The sequence below is a fragment of the Eulemur rufifrons genome, chromosome 18 (genome assembly GCF_041146395.1).
Source record: "Eulemur rufifrons isolate Redbay chromosome 18, OSU_ERuf_1, whole genome shotgun sequence".
Taxonomy (NCBI): Eukaryota; Metazoa; Chordata; class Mammalia; order Primates; family Lemuridae; genus Eulemur; species Eulemur rufifrons.
In genome coordinates, this window is record NC_091000.1 from 48,579,915 (window position 1) to 48,603,790 (window position 23,876).

General features: G+C 38.6%; 2 protein-coding genes and 1 long non-coding RNA gene across 4 annotated transcripts in view; 2 read left to right on the plus strand and 1 right to left on the minus strand.

Annotated features, from left to right (window-relative positions):
- SLC17A3 (solute carrier family 17 member 3) overlaps window positions 1-4,203 on the plus strand; it is a 28,613-nt gene extending 24,410 nt beyond the window's left edge. For both annotated transcript variants that reach the window (XM_069493762.1, XM_069493761.1), the window contains exons 12-13: window positions 271-407; window positions 492-4,203. In XM_069493762.1, coding sequence (XP_069349863.1) covers window positions 271-405 — 135 coding nt within the window. In that variant the 3' untranslated portion in view covers window positions 406-407; window positions 492-4,203. The remainder of the gene's footprint in view (window positions 1-270; window positions 408-491) is intronic.
- Window positions 1-23,876, minus strand: part of LOC138399176 (uncharacterized) — a 71,702-nt gene that overhangs the window by 10,940 nt on the left and 36,886 nt on the right. The gene's annotated exons all lie outside the window — the stretch shown is intronic.
- SLC17A1 (solute carrier family 17 member 1) overlaps window positions 13,967-23,876 on the plus strand; it is a 49,427-nt gene continuing 39,517 nt past the window's right edge. The window contains exons 1-3 of the mRNA XM_069493774.1: window positions 13,967-14,001; window positions 15,801-15,884; window positions 19,731-19,903. Coding sequence (XP_069349875.1) covers window positions 15,851-15,884; window positions 19,731-19,903 — 207 coding nt within the window. The 5' untranslated portion in view covers window positions 13,967-14,001; window positions 15,801-15,850. The remainder of the gene's footprint in view (window positions 14,002-15,800; window positions 15,885-19,730; window positions 19,904-23,876) is intronic.

Here is a 23,876-nt window from a genome sequence, read left to right on the forward strand (position 1 = left end):
AATAAGATTCATGCACAAGAGAAAATGTATGGCACTTTGATAAACAGGGTCAAATGCAGGTCTGTAGGTTAATCATGAAGGTTCCTAAATCCCTTTTATTAAGAACATTTTTAATGTATTTTGAAATCCTTTCTAACCATCAACCATGTTTAGGAAATGAATTTCTATATGGAAACCTACTAGTGAATGTTGTCATCTGAATTATTAATATGATGTTTCATAGGAAAAAGATGAAAAGGATAATATTAACTTGGGGTTTTGTGTCCCCAGGACCCTGAGTTTGGGTGGAAGAATACTTTCTTCTTGCTGTTTGGCATTAACCTATTTGGACTGATCTTCTACATCATATTTGGAAAAGCAGATATCCAAGATTGGGCTAAAGAGAGGAAACTCACTCGTTTATGAAGGTAAAGAATAATGATTACATCCATGGTTATAACCATAGAGACACTATTTGGAGTTTTTAATTCCATGTCATTTTCCTTTTTTAGTTATTCTACCATGGATGGAAAAGTCATAAGGCACTTTATTCAATAAATAAGACGACTCGGGTGATGGAAATACCAGTGAAAAGAATTTCGTTTTCTGTGGCTCTTTTCAAATATGAGATCATATTGAGATCAAATATGAAATCTTTCTTTTATTTAGACTTCTTTTTGAGGAAATTTTAGATGAATAAAAATTCAAATAAAGTAATAACCCAGAACAAAGTTGTCATCTTCATAGAATTAACAATGAGTTAAGAGGAGTTGCACAGTGGGAGCCAATATGTTAAGTTCTGTTTCTGGGTGCAAGAAACAATATTTTAAAACTCCTAAACCCAGGTGGCAACCTCATTAGGGCCATGATTTTTCCTATTTGGGAAAATAATATTAATTTATATTCACTGGCTTGGGTGTTATCCATGTGGGACTCCCTGTGTGTGCTCCACTCCTTTCCATCCTCCTCAGGCCCCAAGAGGCTGACCATCATGGATTGCATCCCACACTCTCTTGTCCACTGCCTTCTACTAGATTTTCAATGGAGACAGGAAAATGAAGACAGGGAATCTCTTTGATGGTCTCTCCTGTGGGGTCTGAAAGTGGTTGATCTTTCCACTACCGTTCACAGCTCCTGGCAGGCAGCCCTCTTCACATGTTCTGGTAACTTCTCTCTTTCCTTGTCCCTTCAGGCCCTTTTTGCCTTTATTTTGCTAGCTCTGGGGTGCTACAGAATCCCTTGTGGTTTCCCTACCACCTGCCCAAATCTGTGAAAATTGTCCTTTTTAACACTGTCCCCAAATTACCCAGTGTAAGTCTGTCATCTTTCTTCTTCTAGGATCCAGGTAATTCAGTGGGTTAATCATATATAAAGCTCAAAACATGAAATTAATTAGTATTTTTGTAAAATGATCATTTGTAGATGTCAGTGGGTCAGAGCATGATCAGAGCGTTCAGGACCATGTTCTGAGTTGACCCCTATGCTGATTTCTACTATGGAATAGGGATTAGAGCCGTTGAGTCATTTCATATACAGGCAATGTGATAGATAATAGTTATGAGTGAAAAATCAGGGCAAAGATATAGAGAAACAAGCTTGAGTAAACGCAACAATTACTGAGATACTGTTACAGTCTAGAGTCTGGGCTCTTGGGACACTGGAGTAAATGAGACACAGTTACTGTTTTCCATTCTAATGTGGAGAATAGACACAGTAACAGATAGCAGTATACTGTGGTATAATAGCAGAGGAACATGCAGGTCATTATGAGACACCAGATGGTGGAGAGGGCTCCCATCCCAAGTTGACGGGCACAGGGGGCATCTCCTCCAGCAAGTAATTCCTGAGCTAAACGTTTAACAAGGAATAAATTTCCCACACTTGTGCAAAAGCATGAAAACAAGAAATAGGATGGATTCTGAAGTGAATCACCTGCCTGAATAATCAGTTAGGAAAGGACAGATGAGTTTAGGGAGGTGTGCGCCACCAGAATATAGAGGGCTTGTTTACCTATCAGGGAAATTGAGGTATATCTTATAAGCAATAAGGTAGTCATCAAAGCAATATTGACATGGGCAGATTTCCTCATTAGATAAAACACTGTGGCCTAATTCAAGAATAAGGAAGACTAGTTAAAGGACCATCTGTGCAGTGGTCTACATAGCAGTGATGAAGACTGAACTAGGGCAAGGAGAGATGACAAATTATAAGGTAGAATTGGAAAATCATGGTATTTGATTAGATGGATGCAAGCAAAGAGAGAAGGAATCAAGGAGTCCTGGATCTCTAACCTGAGAGACTAGATAGAGAGTTGTCTGAACAACTAAGGCAGACAATGCAGGAAAATGGGCCCTTTTCAGGGGGAAGGTAATAATTTGACTTTGGGAAATTTGAATTGGTGATGACAGTGGGATAATCAAGTGGGCATGTGTATTAGTTCCTGGAGCTGCCCTAACACAGTACCACAAACTGGGTAGTCTAAACAACAGTAATCTATCATCTTAACAGTTCTAGAAGTCTGAAATTAAGGTGCTGGTAGGGTTGTTTCTTTCTTTCTAAGGGCTGGGAGGAAGAATCTGTTCTATGCCTCTCTTTTAGCTTCTGGAAACTAAAAGCTGTTCCTTGGTTTGAAAATGGACTTCACCCTGAGTCTTCACATTATCTGTATGACAGTACTTTAGGATTTCATAGGCCCATGTCATAGTATACCAAGGGTTGGTCAATCCTTTTGGTACGACAAAGGGTGGTAGGAGGCCCCCGGAGAAGCTTACCGATGGGTTTGTAGGTCTAGATGACAATATATTTGGATGTTTCCTTGTGCATAGGACAGGACACTAGGCTTTAAAAAGTTAAGGTTTTTACATCCATGTAACCTTCTGTATTGCCTTTAAAGTCTTTTGATTATCACTTTTGGTTAAATGAATTGCTATTATTTTACAATGACCTGTGATTGTTTCGATCAAATGTTTTGAGCCTTTTAACATCTTTGCCTAAATTAAGTCTCTGACTTAGTTCTCTCCCTCTGAGGGCAGTGCTAAAAAAATTGTGGTTATGGTCTTTCCCTTCCATACCTGCCAGGGTGCCCAATTTGGCTCCTCCATTCCCATCAGGGCTATTTCTTTTGAGGCAGGTCCCCATTGGGGGATTAAAAGAAAATGGACAACCTGCCAGACTAATGTGGGTTTATAGCCCATTCACCACTTCTTATTCACATAATTGGGAACAAAATAACCCTGCCTACAGGGATGACCCAAGATAGATAACATATCTCTGAGTCTATTTTTACCACAAATCATCCCACCTGGGTGGATGTGCAAAGATTCTGAAGAATGTTGTATTGTTTTGGAAAATCCCAAGAGAAGACCGACTGGCTACATACAGAAGACCTACATAAGCAGCTAAGGACCAGAACTAATCTGTCAATCCCTACTCATGACCCCAGCTGGAATCTGAATGACAGAGATAAAGGTAAGATCCAACACTTTTGGGGCTACATTTTAGTTGGACTCAGGAAAGGAGTCCCTAAGATCAAAAGCCTAAACAAAGTTCAGGAAATAAGACAGGAAGCAGATGAGAATCCATCAACCTTTTTAAAAAGAATTTTAGAAGTATATCAAAAGTATACAGATGTAGACTTGGAGAACCCTGAAAACTCAAATCTGATCAACATGAACTTTATTGGGCAAAGCATGCCTAAAATCCACCAAAGTACAAAAATTGGAAGGTGCCTTAACCTTGCCAATATTTCACCTGGTTGAAGTAGCCTATAAAGTTTTTATAAATCATGACAGTCTAAAGAACAACAAATGAAAACAATTGCAAGAAATAGTAGGCTAAATTTTTGGCAGCAGCCTTGACAAGGACTTCTAAGGGTCCCAGTGAAAACGACTTGAAACCCCAAGGAGAGGGAAAAAGAATTCGCCAAAGGCTGCCATACCCCATGAAAAAATCAATGTGCTTGTTGTAAAGTAGAAGAAGGGCTTCATTGGAAGAAGGGTTGCCCCAAGCTAAAGAAGAAGGGTAGGGAGCTTGCCCTGCAATTGCCTGGGCTACATGGAGAACGTGGAGATTGATGGTGCCCAAAGCCTTATGGAATTACAGCCCATAACTAACATCTTCCACCAGGAGTCCAGGGTAACAATTAAGGTGGGTGATAGCCTGGTTGATTTTTTTTTTAAATTGATGCAATGTACTCAGTTCTAAATCTCAAGTTGGCTCACTAAAGACTCAATGTGGGTAACTGGGGTGTCTAGAGAACCCTCTCGAATGTATTTTCCCCCAGCCATTAGATTGTGCTACTGGAAATTCTTCATACACAGTTTCCTTTACATGTGAGTGTTCTCTCCCATCGTTGTGTTGAGGTCTTCTAAGTTGCAGGCTCAAGTGACCTTTCAGAACAAACGAGTACATATCAGAGTTCCTCCAGAATATAACTGTGCTTTGCAAGCAGCAAACTCTGCCCACTGAAGTTCTCAATCAATTCAACCCTGAGGTACGGGCTACCGGATGACTTGGAAGGGCACATGTGAACCCCAGCCATATCAAGGTAAAACCAGGAATTTCTTCCCCTGAGTCAGGCAGTACCCATTAAAACGTCAAGCTAAGGAGGGTCTTCAACCCCTAGCTCTAGCCTTTTTGGAATACGGACGTCTTTGACCTTGTGCCGATTCAAAAAACCTGGGTACCAGGAATACTGATTTGTTCAAGATCTAAGGGCCACACTCTAGGGGTGTCCCAGGTCTTTCTACCAAAATTCTATTTGCTGCTTACTGGAGGGAATGATGGGAAGATAATGTGGGATGTGAGCAGTTGAGAAAAAACAGAAGAGTCCTACAAAATTTACCCATGGAAAGAAAACTAAAAGAGGAACTTATACCCAGAGGGATAGAAATACGAATGCTTCAGTAACAGATGAGGAGGAACATAACAAAATTTCACCAAGGCTAAATATTGAACATGAAAAAAAGTGAACTGGCTCTTGTGTACAAAAGTAAAGTAATTAGGCTTTAGTATAAACTTCTAGTTGCATCTGACTCTCCTGGGAGGGGTGCTTTTTGGCTGGTTTTGGCTACAGATGGTGAGATCAGAGCAGCTCTTCCTTCTGCTGGCCTCTTTCAGTTACTGGAATGCCATCTCAGATACTTCGGACACTCTTACTAAGAAGTAATAAGGTTTTTTTTTTTTGTTTTTTTTTTTGAGACAGAGTCTCACTCTGTTGCCCAGGCTAGAGTGAGTGCCGTGGCGTCAGCCTAGCTCACAGCAACCTCAAACTCCTGAGCTCAAGCGATCCTCCTGTCTCAGCCTCCCGAGTAGCTGGGACTACAGGCATGTGCCACCATGCCCGGCTAATTTTTTCTATATATATTTTTAGCTGTCCATATAATTTCTTTCTATTTTTAGTAGAGGTGGGGTCTCGCTCTTGCTCAGGCTGGTCTCGAACTCCTGAGCTCAAACGATCCGCCCACCTCGGCCTCCCAGAGTGCTAGGATTACAGGCGTGAGCCACCGCGCCCGGCCAAGGTTTTAATAAAATATAACCAGATTTTTGAAATTCAGGTCATGGGTGTGAAATTAAAGACTCTTTCTAAAATCTGCAAAGAGACCAACTTAATCTGGGACACAGCACTATCCCTTGCCCTGTTGAGAATTCAGGTGTCCCCCAGAAGTAAGTTTATACTTAGCCCCTTTGAAATTTTATATGGAAGACTATTCCTGCAGTCCTCTAATCAGGTATTGTCTAAGGATTTTCTGCCCCTGGAAATGGAGGCTCTTTTATATGTATACAGATAGGTAACATGCTAACTAGTATCTCTAAGTCTGCTTCTAGCAGGCTCCAGTTCCTGATGGATATGTCCCTCCATTCACTGAAGCCAGGAGAATGAGTGCTGCTTAAAACCTGGAGGAACCAACATCCTGAAGATCAGCTGAAGCCACAATGTGTGTTGGTCCCTTTGAGATACTCCTGACCACTCATGCATCAGTCAAGCTAGCAGGAGTAAAACCATGGATTCACTATACTTGGATAAAACTTGTCCTCTCTGAACCTGAATAAAGAACTAAGCCAGCCTGGTCTTGTAAGCTGTTAAGTGATCTTAAGTTGTTTCAAACTAAGCCTACTATCAAACGAATAAGATGTGTGGGGCCCATGAGTACTTTCAGTTACAGGCCCAATACTTTCATTCATCCTTATACCCCAGCTATATCCTATTTCATCAGGAAGCAACCAGATAGAATGATGCCTTGATTCTCCAAAAGATTGAGGAATGAACAAATAGAAAGGGGTATTTTTCAAATGAAAAGAAAGGGGTACTTTTCAAAATGACCCCCTCGATAAATTATTTTTTGTTCTCTCCCCAATACCTCAGATTTTCAGACCAGTCAAGCCTAACAAACAGAATATTGTAATCTCTTTGCTTAACTAACTTCTCCACAGGACTTCCTAATGACTCACCATCCATCACCAACAGCTGACTCTCGAATCAGACCACCTGCAGATCTCATGACTTCAAACCCCACAAAATCTGACCTGCACTTCACAACCCACTATAAAACCCACCTTGCCTTATTTGGTCAGGGAGACAGATTTGAGGCTGTCCCTCCCATTCTCCTGGCTGATGTCATCTTTAATAAAATTCCTCTCTTCCTTGTCAATCCTCATTGTTTTAGTAATTGGCTCTGTGAGGTGAGTAACTGGACCTAGGTCAGACCTCCTCTGGGTTCAGTAACAACTATACCCATTATCAATGCAAACCAGATATATATTAGTATATCCCAATTTTTAGCCCTAACTAAATATAGCCCCACCGCAGCTTTCCCTTCACCATATCAAAAAATGCCCTTGGCCACTCCATCACTGAACACTGTAGTGTACAACAGAATGGAGGTAGTGGCCTTAAACTGTGGTTAAAATAGCTTAATTCTTGGCCGGGCGCGGTGGCTCAGATCTGTAATCCTAGCACTCTGGGAGGCCGAGGCGGGTGGATCGCTCAAGGTCAGGAGTTCGAGACCAGCCTGAGCAAGAGTGAGACCCCAGTCTCTACTAAAAATAGAAAGAAATTATCTGGCCAACTAAAATATATATATAGAAAAAATTAGCTGGGCATGGCAGCGCATGCCTGTAGTGCCAGCTACTCGGGAGGCTGAGGCAGGAGGATCGCTTAAGCCCAGGAGTTTGAGGTTGCTGTGAGCTAGGCTGATGCCACGGCACTCACTCTAGCTCAGGCAACAAAGCGAGACTCTGTCTCAAAAAAAAAAAAAAAAAATAGTTTAATTCTACAAATTTTCAAAAAGACAAGACATTATGAACGTAGTGCTACTACTCGCCTTCCCCCCAGGACCTTGGAAATGGCCCAGGCAAATGAAAGGTCCTTAATCTTATCACTGTGAGTACTAAATGGATATACTTGAGGTATAGCCGCCTCTGATGTTCTGAGGCTGGGCCATGCTTCTTTGAGCCTCAGTGTAGGCGTTTAATGAATACCTGGTGAACTAAGTTGAAGTAATGATGTCTTCCAAAAGTCCCACTATAATTCACTACATGCATTTCCAAGCATAACTGCCTGGTCTAAAATGTTTTAGAGAAGTTTTGATAAAGCCACTCCTTTATAGTTTTTACCTGTCAGATGCTCTTTCTTCATGATATCCTAGGGTCTGAACCATACATTCACTTTTACTCTTCCATTAATTGCTTCTCTTCTCCATTTACTGAACCATTGTTACTGATTCACTAATACTGAAATTGTGTGCCTGCCTCCATCATCCCTTTTGATAAGTATTTTTTTTATTTTCCTCTTTTCCAGGGGGTCTTTAGTCACTAATGAAGAGGTTCCTGGTGAGTCCTACCACATTGGACTTCTCCATACACCAGGCATATACACATTTCACTGAATATTAGCAATGAAAACAGGTTAGGTTCAGTGGGAGACAATCCTCACCTTAACTATGTGTGTGCACATGTTCAGAAGCGCAGGAAGAAATCAATTTAGAGGTTCTTTCCCATCAAAAGTAAGAAATATTCAAATGCATTCAGTAATCATAGCATACAATCTCAGTACTCCACCCATATCTTCTCAGTTCCCTTTGCCATTTTGCTGCATCTCAGTTCCTGATGAGCTTTCATTCCCAACACCTGGAACCTGTTTCTCCTTATTAGAGGGCTGCCCTCAGGCTTCAGGAGTCTGTTTTGCCTGCCAGCCTGGATGTGCCTGGGAGCAACTCCTAGTCAACAACTGATTGCTACCAAGATACAAATGCTCCATCTCCCTTGCCTCTGCTAGATAAAAATGATTCAAAGCCCGCTCTGTCTCCCAAGTTCCCTAAGAACTGAGTTAGACCTTACTTTATATCCCTTCCAGATCCTACTTATCCTTCCTTTGCCAGTTTTTCCTAGGAATATATCCTAATAATTTTTGTAGGAATCTTCATCTCGGGGTTTCCTTCTTGATAATCTGATCTAAGCCAGTTGTTCCCACAAAAAGACCTCAGTTCCAGATTCTCAGGATAACTTCCAGCAGCACTTAAAGATATCCTGATCTCCGGTAGCCAGAGTAAGACCTGTTCTGAGGATCAGACTCAGGGTTCGGTTGTCAGGGTAGAAGAAACACAAAGAAGGCTGGATTCAGAACCACAACAAATCTCTTACGCTAAAGTCAAGTCCTGGGAAGACCTGAAATTTATTCTCCAGAAGTGGCCCAATACATTATGCTGGGGGGGTAGCAGCCTCCCTTTGCCTGAAGACCACGCAGAAAGCACACCTGATACAGATGCGTTGCAAGACAGTATTTGCTTAGTCAAGTTCCATCCTCACTTTCTCGAATACCTGACAAATAATAAACCTAAATACTAGACAAATAACCAGGTCAGGTCTTAGTACAGCCCAAATGGTGTAGTGCTGCCTCTGCTAAGAGAGGGAAAGGATTATTTACCAACAAAATTGAAGGGACAAGGAGAGGATGCTTAGAATATGGGACCAGGGTGTTGGGGACAGAATGAACATAAGGCTGGATAAGGGAAGTTTTGTCAATATGGGGATACACTGCTATGACTCCATATTAAATGTCATTTAAGCTTAAATAGTAATTCCCAAAATAGTCCACACCTGGCAAATTAGTAATTCAGAAGCAATACCACAGCCCAGATAGAATGGCAGAGAGAAAATGCCATTTGTAAAGACTTAGAAGATGGTAGAGTGATGATCCTTATCATATTCACATTCAACTCATCAATGTGGCTCCAGCAAAAATGGTTTGTAGTAGATGGTGGAGGGCCACCATAGAAAGGATCCAATGGTAGCTTAATTGCATAAGCACATACCGTGCCAGATAAAACAGATCAACACAGGCTCTGTTACTTGGTATGCAGGTACTGATTTGGTAAGTGTGTTCTTTGGAACAGCTATCAGAAAGGAGGACTAGAATATTAATAGCTTGCATTAACTTGGGATAAACGACAGTACCCCTTTCACAGTCTTGCCAAGGACTATTCTAACTCTCCAACCCCTTTCACAATATAATCTGAGGGGACCTTGATTACCTTAAACATCACATTATTGCACTATACAACATGAAATTTTGTCAACTGGAACTGAATAGTAAGAAGGGACAAGGACTCTGGATGCCCTGTAAAGATGTACACACTCCCAAGGAAGGGAGAGAAAGCCTACAAAGTGTCAGGCATTTGCCACGTGAGTGAAGTTATCAGGGATCCAGCAGTCTGGAATATGCCAGGATATCATCTACAAGGTAAAGGCAAGTTATTGCATCTTGAAACTCCTACCACTACGAAAGAATCCCAATGCATGGTAGAAAAAGACATAAAACTCAGGGGCAATATATACCACACTTAGGAATACTGTACTGTCCCATTTATCAGGTGACTCAGGAAGGAGGCCAGTTTTGAGTGGGGTCCAGAAAAATAAAAGGCTGCAACAGAACTAGCTGTGGAACAAGTGGCCTTGCTGCTTAGACCATACTGCCCCTAGATCTTAGGTGCTATGTAGAGGTTCTATCAAGTCCCCGTAGCAGAGTTATAGCTCAGATCCCTGGGTCTCTGGAATAAGGTCCTGACATCTGAGGCAGAGTACTATGTTCTATCTAAAAAGAAGATCTTCATCCACTACTGGGTCCTGGAAAAATGGAATATCTGAACTTGGGAGACCAAGTTATTCTGCAACCAGAAGTAGATGTTTTCATTAAGTCATAAGTTCAAGCAGGCATGGAAGAAATCCATGGTACAATGGAAGTAGTTTATCTGGGATCTGGCTTGAGCAGACTCAGAAGGCACAAAAAAGCTTCATGTACAGATGGCCCAGACCTCCGTGCCACCTACCATTGTCACATCAATGCTTCTCCATGACAGGGGGTGACTTATGGCCCACTAAGGAAGAAGGAAAATACTCAGGTTTGATTCACAAATATGGTGGCTCAATATATTGATGCAAGGCAAAAGTGGACAGCTGCTGCACGACAGCTACACTCGGGGAGTGGCCATGAAAGAGTAAGGGGAATTCTTCCCAATGAGCATTCTTCCCAAACCAGCAGAAGTGCTGGCCAAGAGTAGAGGGGACCTAGAATGGGTAGAAGAAGAGAGATCATTAATATCGTTAAACTCCTTGGGTTCAACTGCAGCAGTGGAGACATAAATGTTTCTCTAGCCCTCTTCTTTTCTTCCTGAAGGAGTATTGGAATGAACATGCTGAGAGGAGAGAATGGAACTGAGCAGCATAATGGGTAATAGATACTGTCAGTGCTCTGTCCATATCCCAGGTCCTTCATTTCTTGGTGCACAAAAGCTGCCCTTGTGCTTTCGCTGCCAACAGCCAGCATGCTGAGAACTTAGTCTGAGGGATGCTCTTGGGCTGCTGGAACCCACTTTATCTGTGCTCACCAGAAATTCAGGACCTCCCTAAAAGTAGCCTTTAGCCAACCATTGATGGGTGCTGCATATAAATATTCCAACTCCTCTAACTGTGGTTAGGACAACTCGGAGGTGTGGCCGGCACTGTGCCCACTGCTCCCTTGCAGGATTAGTCCAAAATTACCTTCTTCCAGACTTGGTTTGTTACCATACTTTTGCTTCAACTTTTCTTCCTACTTCTCAACTTCCTATTTTTGTTGTTGGTTTACTTTCCTGAAAACATTATTATACCACTTTTATACAAATCTTCATCTGAGGGCCTGCTTCTGAAGAAGGTAATATTTTTAGTGTTATTTTGATATTGTTTTGGTAATACTATTAGTGTTATTTTGATATTAATGTAGACATGTTATAATAAAGCAAAAAAGTATATTTATTAGGAACAAAGATATTCAACACAAGAGAAATATGTAAGAATATAAATCAAAGGAATTTTGAAAATCACTCTAATCTTAAATTTGAATTGGAAATATAAGAAAAAATTTATAATTAAAAAAAATTCTGTTTTTCAAGTTCTTCCACCGAAAAGGTCTAGAAGCAATGAGACCCAGGAGTAAGGACCACACCAAGAGCATGGTCTCTAAACATTATCTCCTACCAAAAAGAACTAGCATTTTTTAAGAGTCCTGGTATGGGAATAGGAAATATATAAAGGGGGCTGGAAAAAGATTTTTTGTGTTAGAAAACAAGGAAGCTGTCCAAGACCACAAGAGTCATGTCATAATGACATGAAAACCAATTTGAAAGGACTCCCACTGGCCAAAGAAGGGACAATTTGAGCATCAAAAAAAGTAAGAACTGTGACAGATTGAAAAACATCAAATAAAATCCATGAGATCATAATTGTACTTAGGCATCTTTGCTAAGGCACTAAGTCATTATTCTGAAATTTTATCAAGTTATTTATAATGACTTGCCTATTAAACCTGTAGTTCCAGGTTACCAAATATTTGGTAAGGCAAATTTACTTTTTTTTTGTAAAAAATTCTAGTTCATAAATGAAAAAGACATGATAGAGTTAGAAAATCACCATTTTGCAACTTCTAATCAAATAATGGATCTAGGCAACATTTACTAACAGTAGCTAAAAGCCACTGGTGAAAGGTTGATGAGAACTTTATTAATAAATAAGTCACGCTGAGAATATCTGAACCCGCTAGTTATTCTTACCATCACTAAAAGTGAGACAATCTGCTATTATTTCATATATGCCTCCTGACAGGATGCAATAGGAAGTATCCAGTACCCCTGTGAAGTGTTCTTGCACTGAATCTAACTAAACCTCTCTATATATACCTAACAGTTTAAGGATGAATAAAAAAATATATCAAATGACACTAAAAGGCAGCAATCAGCCAAATCAATCATGACCCATTTGCAGGGTCACTCTGCAAATGACCATGTTTTGTTGTTGTTATTTTTAAGTAACAGCAAGTATAAAATGGGAGAGGGGATTGTTGTAAAATAAGAGACATGACAGCCCTAACAATTAAGTGCTGTTATGTGGATTCTATTTGGATCATCACTTAAATCAAGCACTTATAAATGAAACAACTTTGAAGCAACTTGGAAAATTGCCGTAATGGTTGGGTATTACATGATATTAAGGGATTATTGTTTATTTACTAGATGTGTCAATGGCGTGTTAGTTATAATTTTTAAAGTCCTAATGAATTAGATATCCATGCTGAACTTTGCATAGAAGAAATGACATAAGGTCTGAGATTTGCTTTAAAATGCTACAGAAAACAGCCATTGGATATGAAAACCAAATAGTGATAATTGTTGAAGCTGGATAATAGGTATATGGTTATTTTAGAGTGTTGTACTTTTTTTGTATGTTTGAAAATTTCCATAATAAAATACCAAATTAAAAAACTTAGTAAATCCAGAAGTGATTTCAAAGAATCTCACAGGGTAACAGAAAGCTCTGGGAACAGCAAACAGAAAGATGGTTCCCTCTTAGGTAATCAGTACCCAGAACCTGTGACATTGAGGCCAGATGGAGGTGTTGTTTATCTAAATATGAACTTTGAACAACTGCTGATGCAGGGCTCTCAATCAGAAAGTGCCAGAAATAGCATCAAACAGAACAGACAATTCAGACACTTGTAACACAGAGAAGAGGATCAGCAGAACCTGGACTTCTGAAGAGGAAAAAATCTAAATCACAAGATATCAAAGTCTCTTGGGCAAAGGGGTTAAAGATTTACATTTCTTTACAGAAAAAAATAACTGGTCTATTTATAGAGCATCTGCTATGTGCCAAACATTTAACAGGCACTTGAAAAGCATAATAAAAAATAAAAATGCTTATTAAGTATATGATAAATTATCTATAGTGCAAAATCACTGATTTCAGGGCTTAAGATGTTTCTAATTGATCACCTTCAAAGAGTTCCAAGTTGAAAGTGCTCCCAAGTATTGCTATAGCCAGGTAGCTGAACCAGAGCTTACAGTCATTGCAGGAAAAGTCATGAGGAAGTCACACCTTTCAGAGGATATGCCTCAATAAAATGTACCTCTTTCTGAGTATGCTGAATGTCAAACAGATGTGACCCTTGAGAGAGAGGAATGTGGGGGAGGGAGGGAGACGCAGAGACAGGGAGAGGGGAGGGAAGGAAAGGAAGGAGGGAGAGAAAGAGGAAGGGAAAGAGGAGGAAAGAAACGAAGGGAGGGAGGGAAGGAATACAGGGAGAAAATTTAACAGAGCATTTAGGGGACATTTGGAAAGTCACAACATTCCTGTGAGAATATCATTGTATACCCAGAGCCATCCTCAATAGAGAAATCTTGGGAGTACTTATGGCAGACAAGTTCTACCTCCTGGGCAGCATATTTGTTCATATGCTGGGAAATTACTGGCAAATTCCCAGGAGGTTTCAAGTCCATTGGGTCATTCTGGGATTCATACAACTCCCCTGAAGATTCAAGAAAAGGGTAAAGTAAAGTTAAAAAATAAGCTTTTAACTTTAACATAGTGATGTCAAAGGACTTGTCAAGGGCTTTATGGGGCTAAAATTGGCAAATGTACAAATTCAGTATTGTGTAAAGCTGAGAGAAAAGTCCACACGGGGGAAGACGGAATCACTTTTCTGTTCCAAATCAGGTTAGTCTTACTTTCATAAGCTGCTCATTAAATGAATAAACAATTAGTTAATTCCCCAGAGGGCAATAAGGGGGCTTCTCTGGCAAAGACCTTATTGAAGGTATTTACCAATATGGGAAAATTTGGGGGAAAATGTACCTATGCCTGTCTTCTGAGGCTTTTCACAAGGGAAAGAAAAAGAACATATTTTAGGAATGAGTGTGAGGTAGACAGTTGTGCACAAGGACACAGGGAAAGAGAAGTATGTGTTGTGTGGTGTGTAGTGCTTGTGCAGCTGTAAGGGGTGTGGAGTGTCTGCGATGTGTGTGGTGCACTGTGTGTTTATGGCGTGAATGTGCCTGTGGTCTGTGTATGTGTGTGGTTATGTCTGTGTGGTGTGTGTAGTTTGTACATGTGTTGTGTATATGGTATTGTAATGTGTTTGTATGTTTGGTTTGTGTGTATGTATGGAGTATATGGGTAGAAAGCCTGAGGAGGGGTTGTGCTGTGTGTTTATACTGTATGTATGTGTGTGGTGTGTTATGTATGGGTGGTTTGTGTGCGTGTGTGTGGTATGCATGTGTTAAGTTTGTATGTGTGTGTTTATGTGTGTATTGAATAAATAGCAACTCCAGAAGAAGTTCCAATGTGCAATAACAGTAGTTGACAAATTGCTTATTCAAAAATACTTTGCAAATCCAATCTTAGGGTGTAGGTATCTTTGGGGCATCTGGTGTCATATAAACTGATGTAGTCAAATCTTGAGGTCTAGACTGATCAATGCATGTTGGTGCTGAATTCTGATTGTAAGGAGTTGCCTAATTTGAGACTGCTCCATTCCCATTTATGTGCTTTACTGAACTTCCTGCAATAAAATGGGGACTTGGCAGCAGTGGCTGCTCCATCCATGGACACTGAAGATACAGACAGGTGCATGTGGGGGTGATGTGCTGCTGCTCAAGCTGGCAATATTAATAAGCAGTAGTTATCTTTCAGCTGTATTAAGATTCAGAAAAAGAAAAAAAGGTTACTTACTCCTTTTCTGACATTCTTCCTTTCTTGTACTGCCAAGTTTCTGATCTATAACAATCTCTTCCTGCCTGAAGGGCTCCTTTTAACATTTCTTTTCTTTTTTTTTTTTTTTTTAGACAGAGTCTCACTCTGTTGCCCAGGCTAGAGTGAGTGCCGTGGCGTCAGCCTAGCTCACAGCAACCTCAAACTCCTGAGCTCAAGCGATCCTCCTGTCTCAGCCTCCCGAGTAGCTGGGACTACAGGCATGCACTACCATGCCCGGCTAATTTTTTCTATATATATATTTTTAGCTGTCCATATCATTTCTTTCTATTTTTAGTAGAGATGGGGTCTCGCTCTTGCTCAGGCTGGTCTCGAACTCCTGAGCTCAAACGATCCGCCCACCTCGGCCTCCCAGAGTGCTAGGATTACAGGCGTGAGCCACCGCGCCCGGCCAACATTTCTTGAAAGGCAGTTCTACTGACAATGAATTCCTTCGATTTTTGTTTGTTTAATAAAGTATTTATTTCTCTTTCACTTTTGAGAGACAGCTGGATATAGAATTCTGGGTTGGCAGGGTTTTTTTTTTTTTTTCCTATAGTTTTCAGATTTTCTGTATACTTTTAATCAACCAAAAATATCATAAAAGTGAAATATCAAAGGAAGCACATAATGGAGTTGACTGGGCACTGGTATGATGGAGCAAGTTTTGCTTTGATGCAGATTTTAAATCAGACAGAAGTACTGGGTGACGTTTAGTCAATTGTCTCCCTAAGTTATGTTGACATCAATGTGTTTTGCACTCACAGTGGATGGAAACCAAACCCTTCAGCAAGAACAGAAGCAACTTCAGCCCTGCATGCAAATGGATAACCAGTTGCCTCCCAAGAAAGGTAGCACTTTATTCTCAGTTCCATTATACAGGCTTTCTCCTTAAATAGGACACTACAGATTCCATGTGAGGGAATTTTACCATGGAAACACATAAGAGGTCTTTAGGAAAGTAAGTGAAAAAAATTATTTCTGCTATAGTTTTCCATCAGAAAAGCCCTAAATAGAGATTCTATGTAACCTTTTTGCTCACACTTTAACTTACTTCCATTCTTGTACACTTGTCAGTTTATCACTGGGTGAAAGCTATTAGAGAAAAGTGGGCTGTTTTGGTTCCATCTAACGCAGAAGGAGACAGATCCATAAAAGGAACTGAGGCAGGATGAATGTTCTTTAGTCACTGCATCCCTGGACATCAACATTTGGGTGTTTACTGAACATTTTTTTTGAGAGAAACTGTTTATTTTAAGCAAGGCAGAGTAAGGACAATAAGGAATTACCACTATTGGCTTAGAGTTATGTCCACGTCATGGGGGACAAAATCCCAGAAGAGGGGTTGGGCAGTAGAATACATAATTTTTCAGTTTATGTAAAGACAGTGGTCTATTAAATTTTATATTTCTTTCTGTATCAATTTTGACATTTATTATTTTGATTTTTAAATTGTCCATTTCATCTGTGTTCAAATTTATATATATATGTATTTACATATTATTGATTTCTGCCCTTATGTTTAGTGTTTACTTCCTTTTAGACCCTTTGTTTAGGGTTTTTTTTTTTTGTGTGTGTGTGTGTGTGGTTTCCTTTTACCTCAAAACTCATTTAGACATAATTCATGGTCTTCCTGGAGCAATGCAGAGGAGAAAAATGAGTAAAACTCGAAAAGTAACCCCTAACTGACTAGGACAATGAGCCTTTCTCTGCACATGGTAAGGATTGCTTCCCCTTCACCATCTAGAAGCTTTTTTCTCTCCTTCAGAGGTTCTCACAATGTTTCGATTAGCTTTCTAGGTCCAATCACTTCCCGTTTGCCTTTGAGAGTTGTGTTTAGAAAGGTTTGGAGCAAGCTATCCCCAGTATATGTATGTGTTTGTGTGCGTGTGTGCGTGCATGCATGTGTATGTGTAGTTTGAGATTTTTTCTTAGATGACCCACAAACAGTGAGGTTAGACTACAAATCTAAGGAAGGGCTGGCTGATGAGCAAATTTCTCAGGGCGTTCTTTCTTTCCCTTCTACTCAGCTCTAAGGGCAAATTTTTTTGTCAGTCAGCTGCCAAGGTTGGGGACATCCTTCATTGACCCAGTAAGTCTTTAGCATCTAAGCATTTCAGGAGAAGGTCTCCTACTATACTCCCCCATTGCTAGGATGTTGGTATTTGATTTCTGTTGTTCCTGTACCCTGGAAGGCCAAAAATCTCAAGATCAAAAGTCCACAGGGAAAAATGTGCCTTCAATGCTCAGCTTATGTTTTGAGGACCCCGTCTTCACTAAGCATTGGCCTGAATAGTCCATCTTTCCTGCTAGATCATCATCATCCATGTTTTTAATGAAATGGTTTATTTTAAACATATTTTATCTAATATTCTTATTTGTTTACAATGGAAGCTCAGTCCAGAAAACCAGCCAACTGTTTGTCAGATACTAAGGTTTTTTCTCATTTAACAGTATATCTAAAAAGTATTCTACATGTTTACACAGAAAGTTGCCTCAGGATTTTTTAGAACTGCAAATGACTTTTGTATGGATAGATATATTTTAATTTATTTGACTGGTCATTGATTTAAAGACATCTAATTTGTTTAAAATCTTTTAGTACTTTAAACAATTTTATAAAAATGTTGCCTAATGATGTAAAATTCAATTCAGTGGGATTATATTAAAATATTTATGTATCTAATAAAATAGCTCCAGATAGATTATATTAAGCAAAATAACCCTATAAAATCATAAGTAAAGACACACAAATCCTAAACAAAATATTAGCAAAACAAGTCTAAGAATTCATAAAAACACTTTTAAAAGTCACTAAAACTAAGTCAGGTTTATCCCACAAATGAAAGAATACTTTAATATTGGAAAATATATAAATGTTATCCAACACAATTAAAAAAGGAAAACCATATGATCATCTCAATAGACATAAAAAAACCTCTTTGTGAAGTTAATATTTATTCACAATAAAAACTTAGTTAATTATGGATGTATGGTAGACAGAATTCTAAGATGGCTGTCAAGATTCCCAGCCCCTGTTGTATTCTTGGTGGAACCATAAGCACAGAAGATAGAGCCAAGAGCCCCGAGGGTAGAGCCACAAGGATTATCTCCAAGTCTCATGAAAAATCTATTACTTGTCTGGCTGAACGTCAAAACTTTCATGGATCAATGACTACTTTTTTCCTCCATTTTCCCCCTTTTGAGCTGGAATGTCTGTAACTTTATCCTATGCCCATTCCACCACTATATGGTGAAAGTGTTAGGGGCATATAACTGTATCTTCAGTATCACAAGTCCACTGATAGAAATTGTGCCCTAGGATGGATTACTCTAGGAGCCTCATCCACAACTGATTTAGATGATGAGATTTTGGACTTTGTGCTAACGAGATTTCAGTGAAGTTTTAGACTTGAGCTGATACTGTAATAAGATGAGGGATTTGGGAACCTTGGGATGGGGTGAATGTGTTTTGTGAGTGGGATCGACAGCAATCTTTAAGGGCTGGAGGGTGGATTGTGGTAGGCAGAATTCTAAGATTATCCCTGAGATTTCTGGCCCGTGCTGTATGCATACCTTCTCCCTCTTATTTAAACAAATGCTAAGCTAGGTGCTGCATGCTGCTTGATGGGGTTTTGGAGATGTCATTATGCAGGTAGGACTTATCTAATCACATGACACCTTGAAATCTGGGTCTAGATGTCAGAGACAGAAAGAGGAGTTGAAGAGATTCAAAGTTCAGAGAGATTCAACATAAAGTAGATTTCCATTGCTGGCTTTGGAGATGAAGAGAGCCATATATATTAACTATACCTGGTTTTGAACTTCATAAAGACAAATTCCTACAGAATACACTCAGAGTTTAGCTTCTTTAACTGAGCATGTTTTTGTTGAAATTCATCCGAGTCATCCAGATTGTTGTGTGTATCAGCAGTTCCTTCCTTTTTATTTCTGAGTAATACGCATTGTATTAATATACCACAATATGTTCGTCTTTTCCAAACATTTTGCTACTTTGAATAAAGCTGCTATGAATATTTCTGTACATGTCTTTTTGTAGACATATATTTATATTTCTCTTGAAAAATGCCATTCATTGAAAAAATACTTTTCTCCATTGAATCACATTAGTACATTTATCTGAAAACATTTGACCATATATATGAATCTGTCTCTGGACTCCCTACTTTCTTCCATTGATGAATGTGTTTGGCTTACAACACTACACTGATTAATCCAGATTGATTCTATCTCAACAAGTGATTACATTTTTTGAAATGCAGTTTTTCTCTGCAACATGCACATATGAATTTCTCAACCAGAGCATTCTTATAAGTTTGGAAAAAGAAGCAATTTTCTTGAGAGATGATGTCTCTGTTTTTATTAAGGGACTTACTTCCAAGAGTAACCCAGGGTATTTATAAAAGGTTCCTTTAAAATAGATATGAGCTAAAGTACTTGGAAGACTGGCTTAATTTTCTGGGTCATTCTAGTTGGGATTATATTTTAGAGGGGCATGGGATCATATATCTTCCTATTATATAGGAATTCTAGTAATTTCTCAAAGGCCATTAAGTAATAACAAAATTTTAGATTAATATCTAGGGATCCAAATTTCTGAGTGGCCCTCCTAAAGTTCAACTATGTTTTTTATCTCAGTTGTGTTAACAATTAAGACTTTCTGTTCTCCTTTCTAGTTCCAGGTTTTTGTTCTTTTCGCTATGGACTGTCTCTCCTCCTGCACTGCTGTAATGTTGTAGTAACAGCACAGAGCACATGTCTGAGCCTCACAATGGTAGCCATGGTGAACAGCACAGATCCACATGGCTTGACCAACACATCTACAAAGAAGCTCCAGGATAACATGAAGGTATATAAAAAGTATTGCCCACATTCAAGTGTTTAAAATTTGTCTTGCTAATTATTATAATTTGTGTAAAGGTTGAATATTATTGATAAGACAATAATAATTAGAAAAAGCAGCTCAAGTCTTCATCTACCTTGCCAGTAATGACCTAAATAAACATGTCCCATGATTAAAGTATGCCTCAATATTTCTGAAGGGGTTGTTTTAATATTTACATGTGAGGAAGAATAAAACCCAAGAGTTAGGGCTTCTTTATAACAAGAAGTTTGGACAAGAGAAAAAACGGAAACTTTTAAACCAGAAGTAGAAGGTGAAGGCGTACTCTATTTTTTATTTAACTTTCTAAACATGCAATATATGTAAACATTTCATTGATTCCATCCCTGAAAGCTAATGAATTTTTATCCATGAGAAAGTGTAGATGAAGGAAAAAATAAAAATGGGTGGGAAGAATATTTTTTCACTATATTCTCCCTATGTTCTTTATAAATATACAAGCAAATATGAACTTTTTAAAAATTGTCACCCCTTTTTAGATTAAAGATAACATTCTATATGCAATTTACTAAACCTTGATTTGTTAAATTAATCATTAGAACCAGGTTCAGATATGACACATACGTAGGAATTCCTAGGAAGAGAATTTATTAAAATAAAATAACTATAATTAACGTTAATATGTTAAGGGCTCTAATGGAAAAAGCAGGCAACATGCAATACAAGATAGGTAATGTCAGTAAGAGATGAAAACTACAGTATAAAAAGAATAAAAAAGAAATACTAGAAATCAAGGGAACTAAAACAGAAATAAAGAATGATTTTGATGGGCTCATCAGTAGACTCAACAAAGCTGAGGAAAGAATCAGTGAACATGAAGATAGGTCAATAGAAGCTGAAATGCAAAGAGAAAAAGATTGAAAAAAAACAAAAAAACAGATCATCCGAGAACTGTGGACAATATGAAAAGGTGTAGCACATGCATGACTAGAATGCCAAAGAGAATAAGAAAGAATAAATATTTGAAAAAAAATAATGGCTGAGAACTTTCCAAACCACAGATCTAAGAAGCTCAGAGAACATCAAACAGGATAAATAGCAAAAAGAAAAACAATCAACAAGAATAACCACCTAGACATAACATATTTAAACTGCAGAAAACCAAGACAAAAAGAACATCTGAATGAAACCAGAGGAAAAAAATACCTTACCTACAAAGGAACAAGGATAAGAATTATAGCAGACGTCTTATCGGAAACCATGCAAACAAGAAAAGAAGAATGAACTCTTGAAGGTACTGAAAGAAAAAAAAAAACCTGCCAACCTAAAATTCTATATTCAATGAAATTATCTTCCAAAGTGAAAGACAATAAAGGCTTTTTCAGGCAAAAAATACTAATGGAATTCAGTTCCAGTAGGCTTGCCATACAAGAAATGTTAAAAGATGGTGTGCTATAAACACCCATACATCCTTTAAACAGTTATCTTTTAGATTAATTCAAAATACAATAATTTACACTTTCACTTATTCTTGTCTAATGTTATTACTTTTTTACATAGATTCACATTTCTGGGCTATATCACTTTCTTTTTGCCTGAAGAACTTCTTTTAACATTTCTTTTGTGGATTGTTCTTTTGTTGCTGCATCTAAGAAATCTTTGCATAGCCCAAGGTCGAAAAATTCTTCTATGTTTTCCTTTTTTAAGTGTTATAATTCTACTTTTAAATCTGTAATTCTTTTTGACTTAATTTTTATATATGTTGCATTAAAGATCTTTCTTATACATATGGAGATACAATTTTTTCTAGCATTTTTTATTGAGAAGACTATTCTTTCTTCACTGAATTGCATCTGAATGTTGAAAAATTAGTAGGTGGAGGACTAACATTACCTACCTAATTTTTTTTTTTTTTTTTTTTTTGAGACAGAGTCTCACTCTGTTGCCCGGGCTAGAGTGCCATGGCATGAGCCTAGCTCACAGCAACCTCAAACTCCTGGGATCAAGCAATCCGTCTGCCTTAGCCTTCCAGGTAGCTGGGACTACAGGCATACACCATCATGCCCAGCTAATTTTTTATATATATATATATTTTTTTTTATTTGTCCAGATAATTTCCTTCTATTTTTTAGTAGAGACGGGGTCTCGCTCTTGCTTAGGCTGGTCTCGAACTCCTGAGCTCAAGAGATCCTCCCACCTCAGCCTCCCAGAGTGGTAGGATTACAGGTGTGAGCCATCACACCCGGCCTACCTACCTAATTTTAAGACTGATTATAAAGTTACAGTAATCAAGACAGCATGGAATTAGTGTAAAGAAAGAAAATAGACCAATGAAATAGAGTAGAAGACTTACATGCATATGAACTACTGATTTTTCAGGATACACAAAAGAACAGACATAAAATTGGACTTCATCAAAATTCAAGATACTATTAGATGAATAAGAAGACAAGCCAGGCCGGGTGCGGTGGCTCACGCCTGTAATCCTAGCACTCTGGGAGGCCGAGGCGGGTGGATCGCTCAAGGTCAGGAGTTCGAGACCAGCCTGAGCGAGACCCCGTCTCTACTAAAAATAGAAAGACATTATATGGACAACTAAAAATCTATATAGAAAAAATTAGCCGGGCATAGTGGCGCATGCCTGTAGTCCCAGCTACTCGGGAGGCTGAGGCAGTAGGATCGCTTAAGCCGAGGAGTCTGAGGTTGCTGTGAGCTAAGCTGACGCCACGGCACTCACTCTAGCCTGGGCAACAAAGTGAGACTCTGTCTCAACAAAAAAAAAAAAAAAAAAAAAAAAAAGAAGACAAGCCAGAGACAGGGGTAAATGTTTGCAAGTCATACCTAATAAAGAACTTCTATCACAACTCAATTTAAAAACAATAGACAACCCAATTAAAAAATGAGAAAAAGATGTGAATAGATACTTCACCAAAGGAGATACATGAATGGCAAATACTCACATGAAAAGCTGCTCTACATCATTAGTACATCATTAGTTATTAGGGATAAACATTAAATTCACAAAGATATATCACTACATACTGATTCAGATAGCTAAAATTATAAAGATTGGACCTACCAAGTGTTGGCAAAAATGTGGAGGAACTGGAATTCTCCAATACTGCTATTGAGAATGCAAAATTGTACAATCACTTTAGAATATACTCTGTCATTTCACAAAAAAATTAAGCATACACCTACTACATGATACAGTCATTACACTACTAGGTATTTATTTAAGAAAAATAAAAGCATATGTCCATATAGAGACTTGTACATAAATGCTCATAATAGCTTTATTTCTAATAGCCAAAAAACTGGAAACAACCTAAAAGTCCATTAATAGGTGAATGAATGAACAAACTATGATATAGCCATAAAATGGAGTACTACTTAGCATTAAAATGGAATGAACTATTGTCATACTCAACAACATGGATGGATCTTAAAATAATTGCACTGAGTGAAATAAGCTAGACAAAAAAATAGAGTGTGTACTATAGGACTCCGTTTCTACAAAATGTCTAGAAAATGAAAAAGAAGTTATAGCAACAGGCAGCAGATCAGTGGCAGGAAAGAGGCAGAAGGGAAAGCAAGAGGAAACTTTTGGAAATAAAGAATATGTTTACTATCTTGATTGTGGTGATGGTTTCACAAGTGTATACATATACACAGTTTATTATGTCAATTATCAAAAATTTATTTTATTCAAAAGTGTCTTCTTGAATTATATTCTTAAATACTTGTTGTATTCTGTTGCTTTGGTTTAAATAGAGAACCCCCTTTTCTAGAGAAATGGCTATCCCTTCAAAGGGCCTGTATTTTAGATCCTTCACTATAGCAAAAGAGAAAGGAACTCTTGAGCTATGGAAATTGGAACATTTCTCTACCACATTCACTACCACCATTGCCCCCATGTAACCTCCTGCTACAATGTAGTTTATTGCTATGCAAAAGTACTACATGAAAACTGGATAAA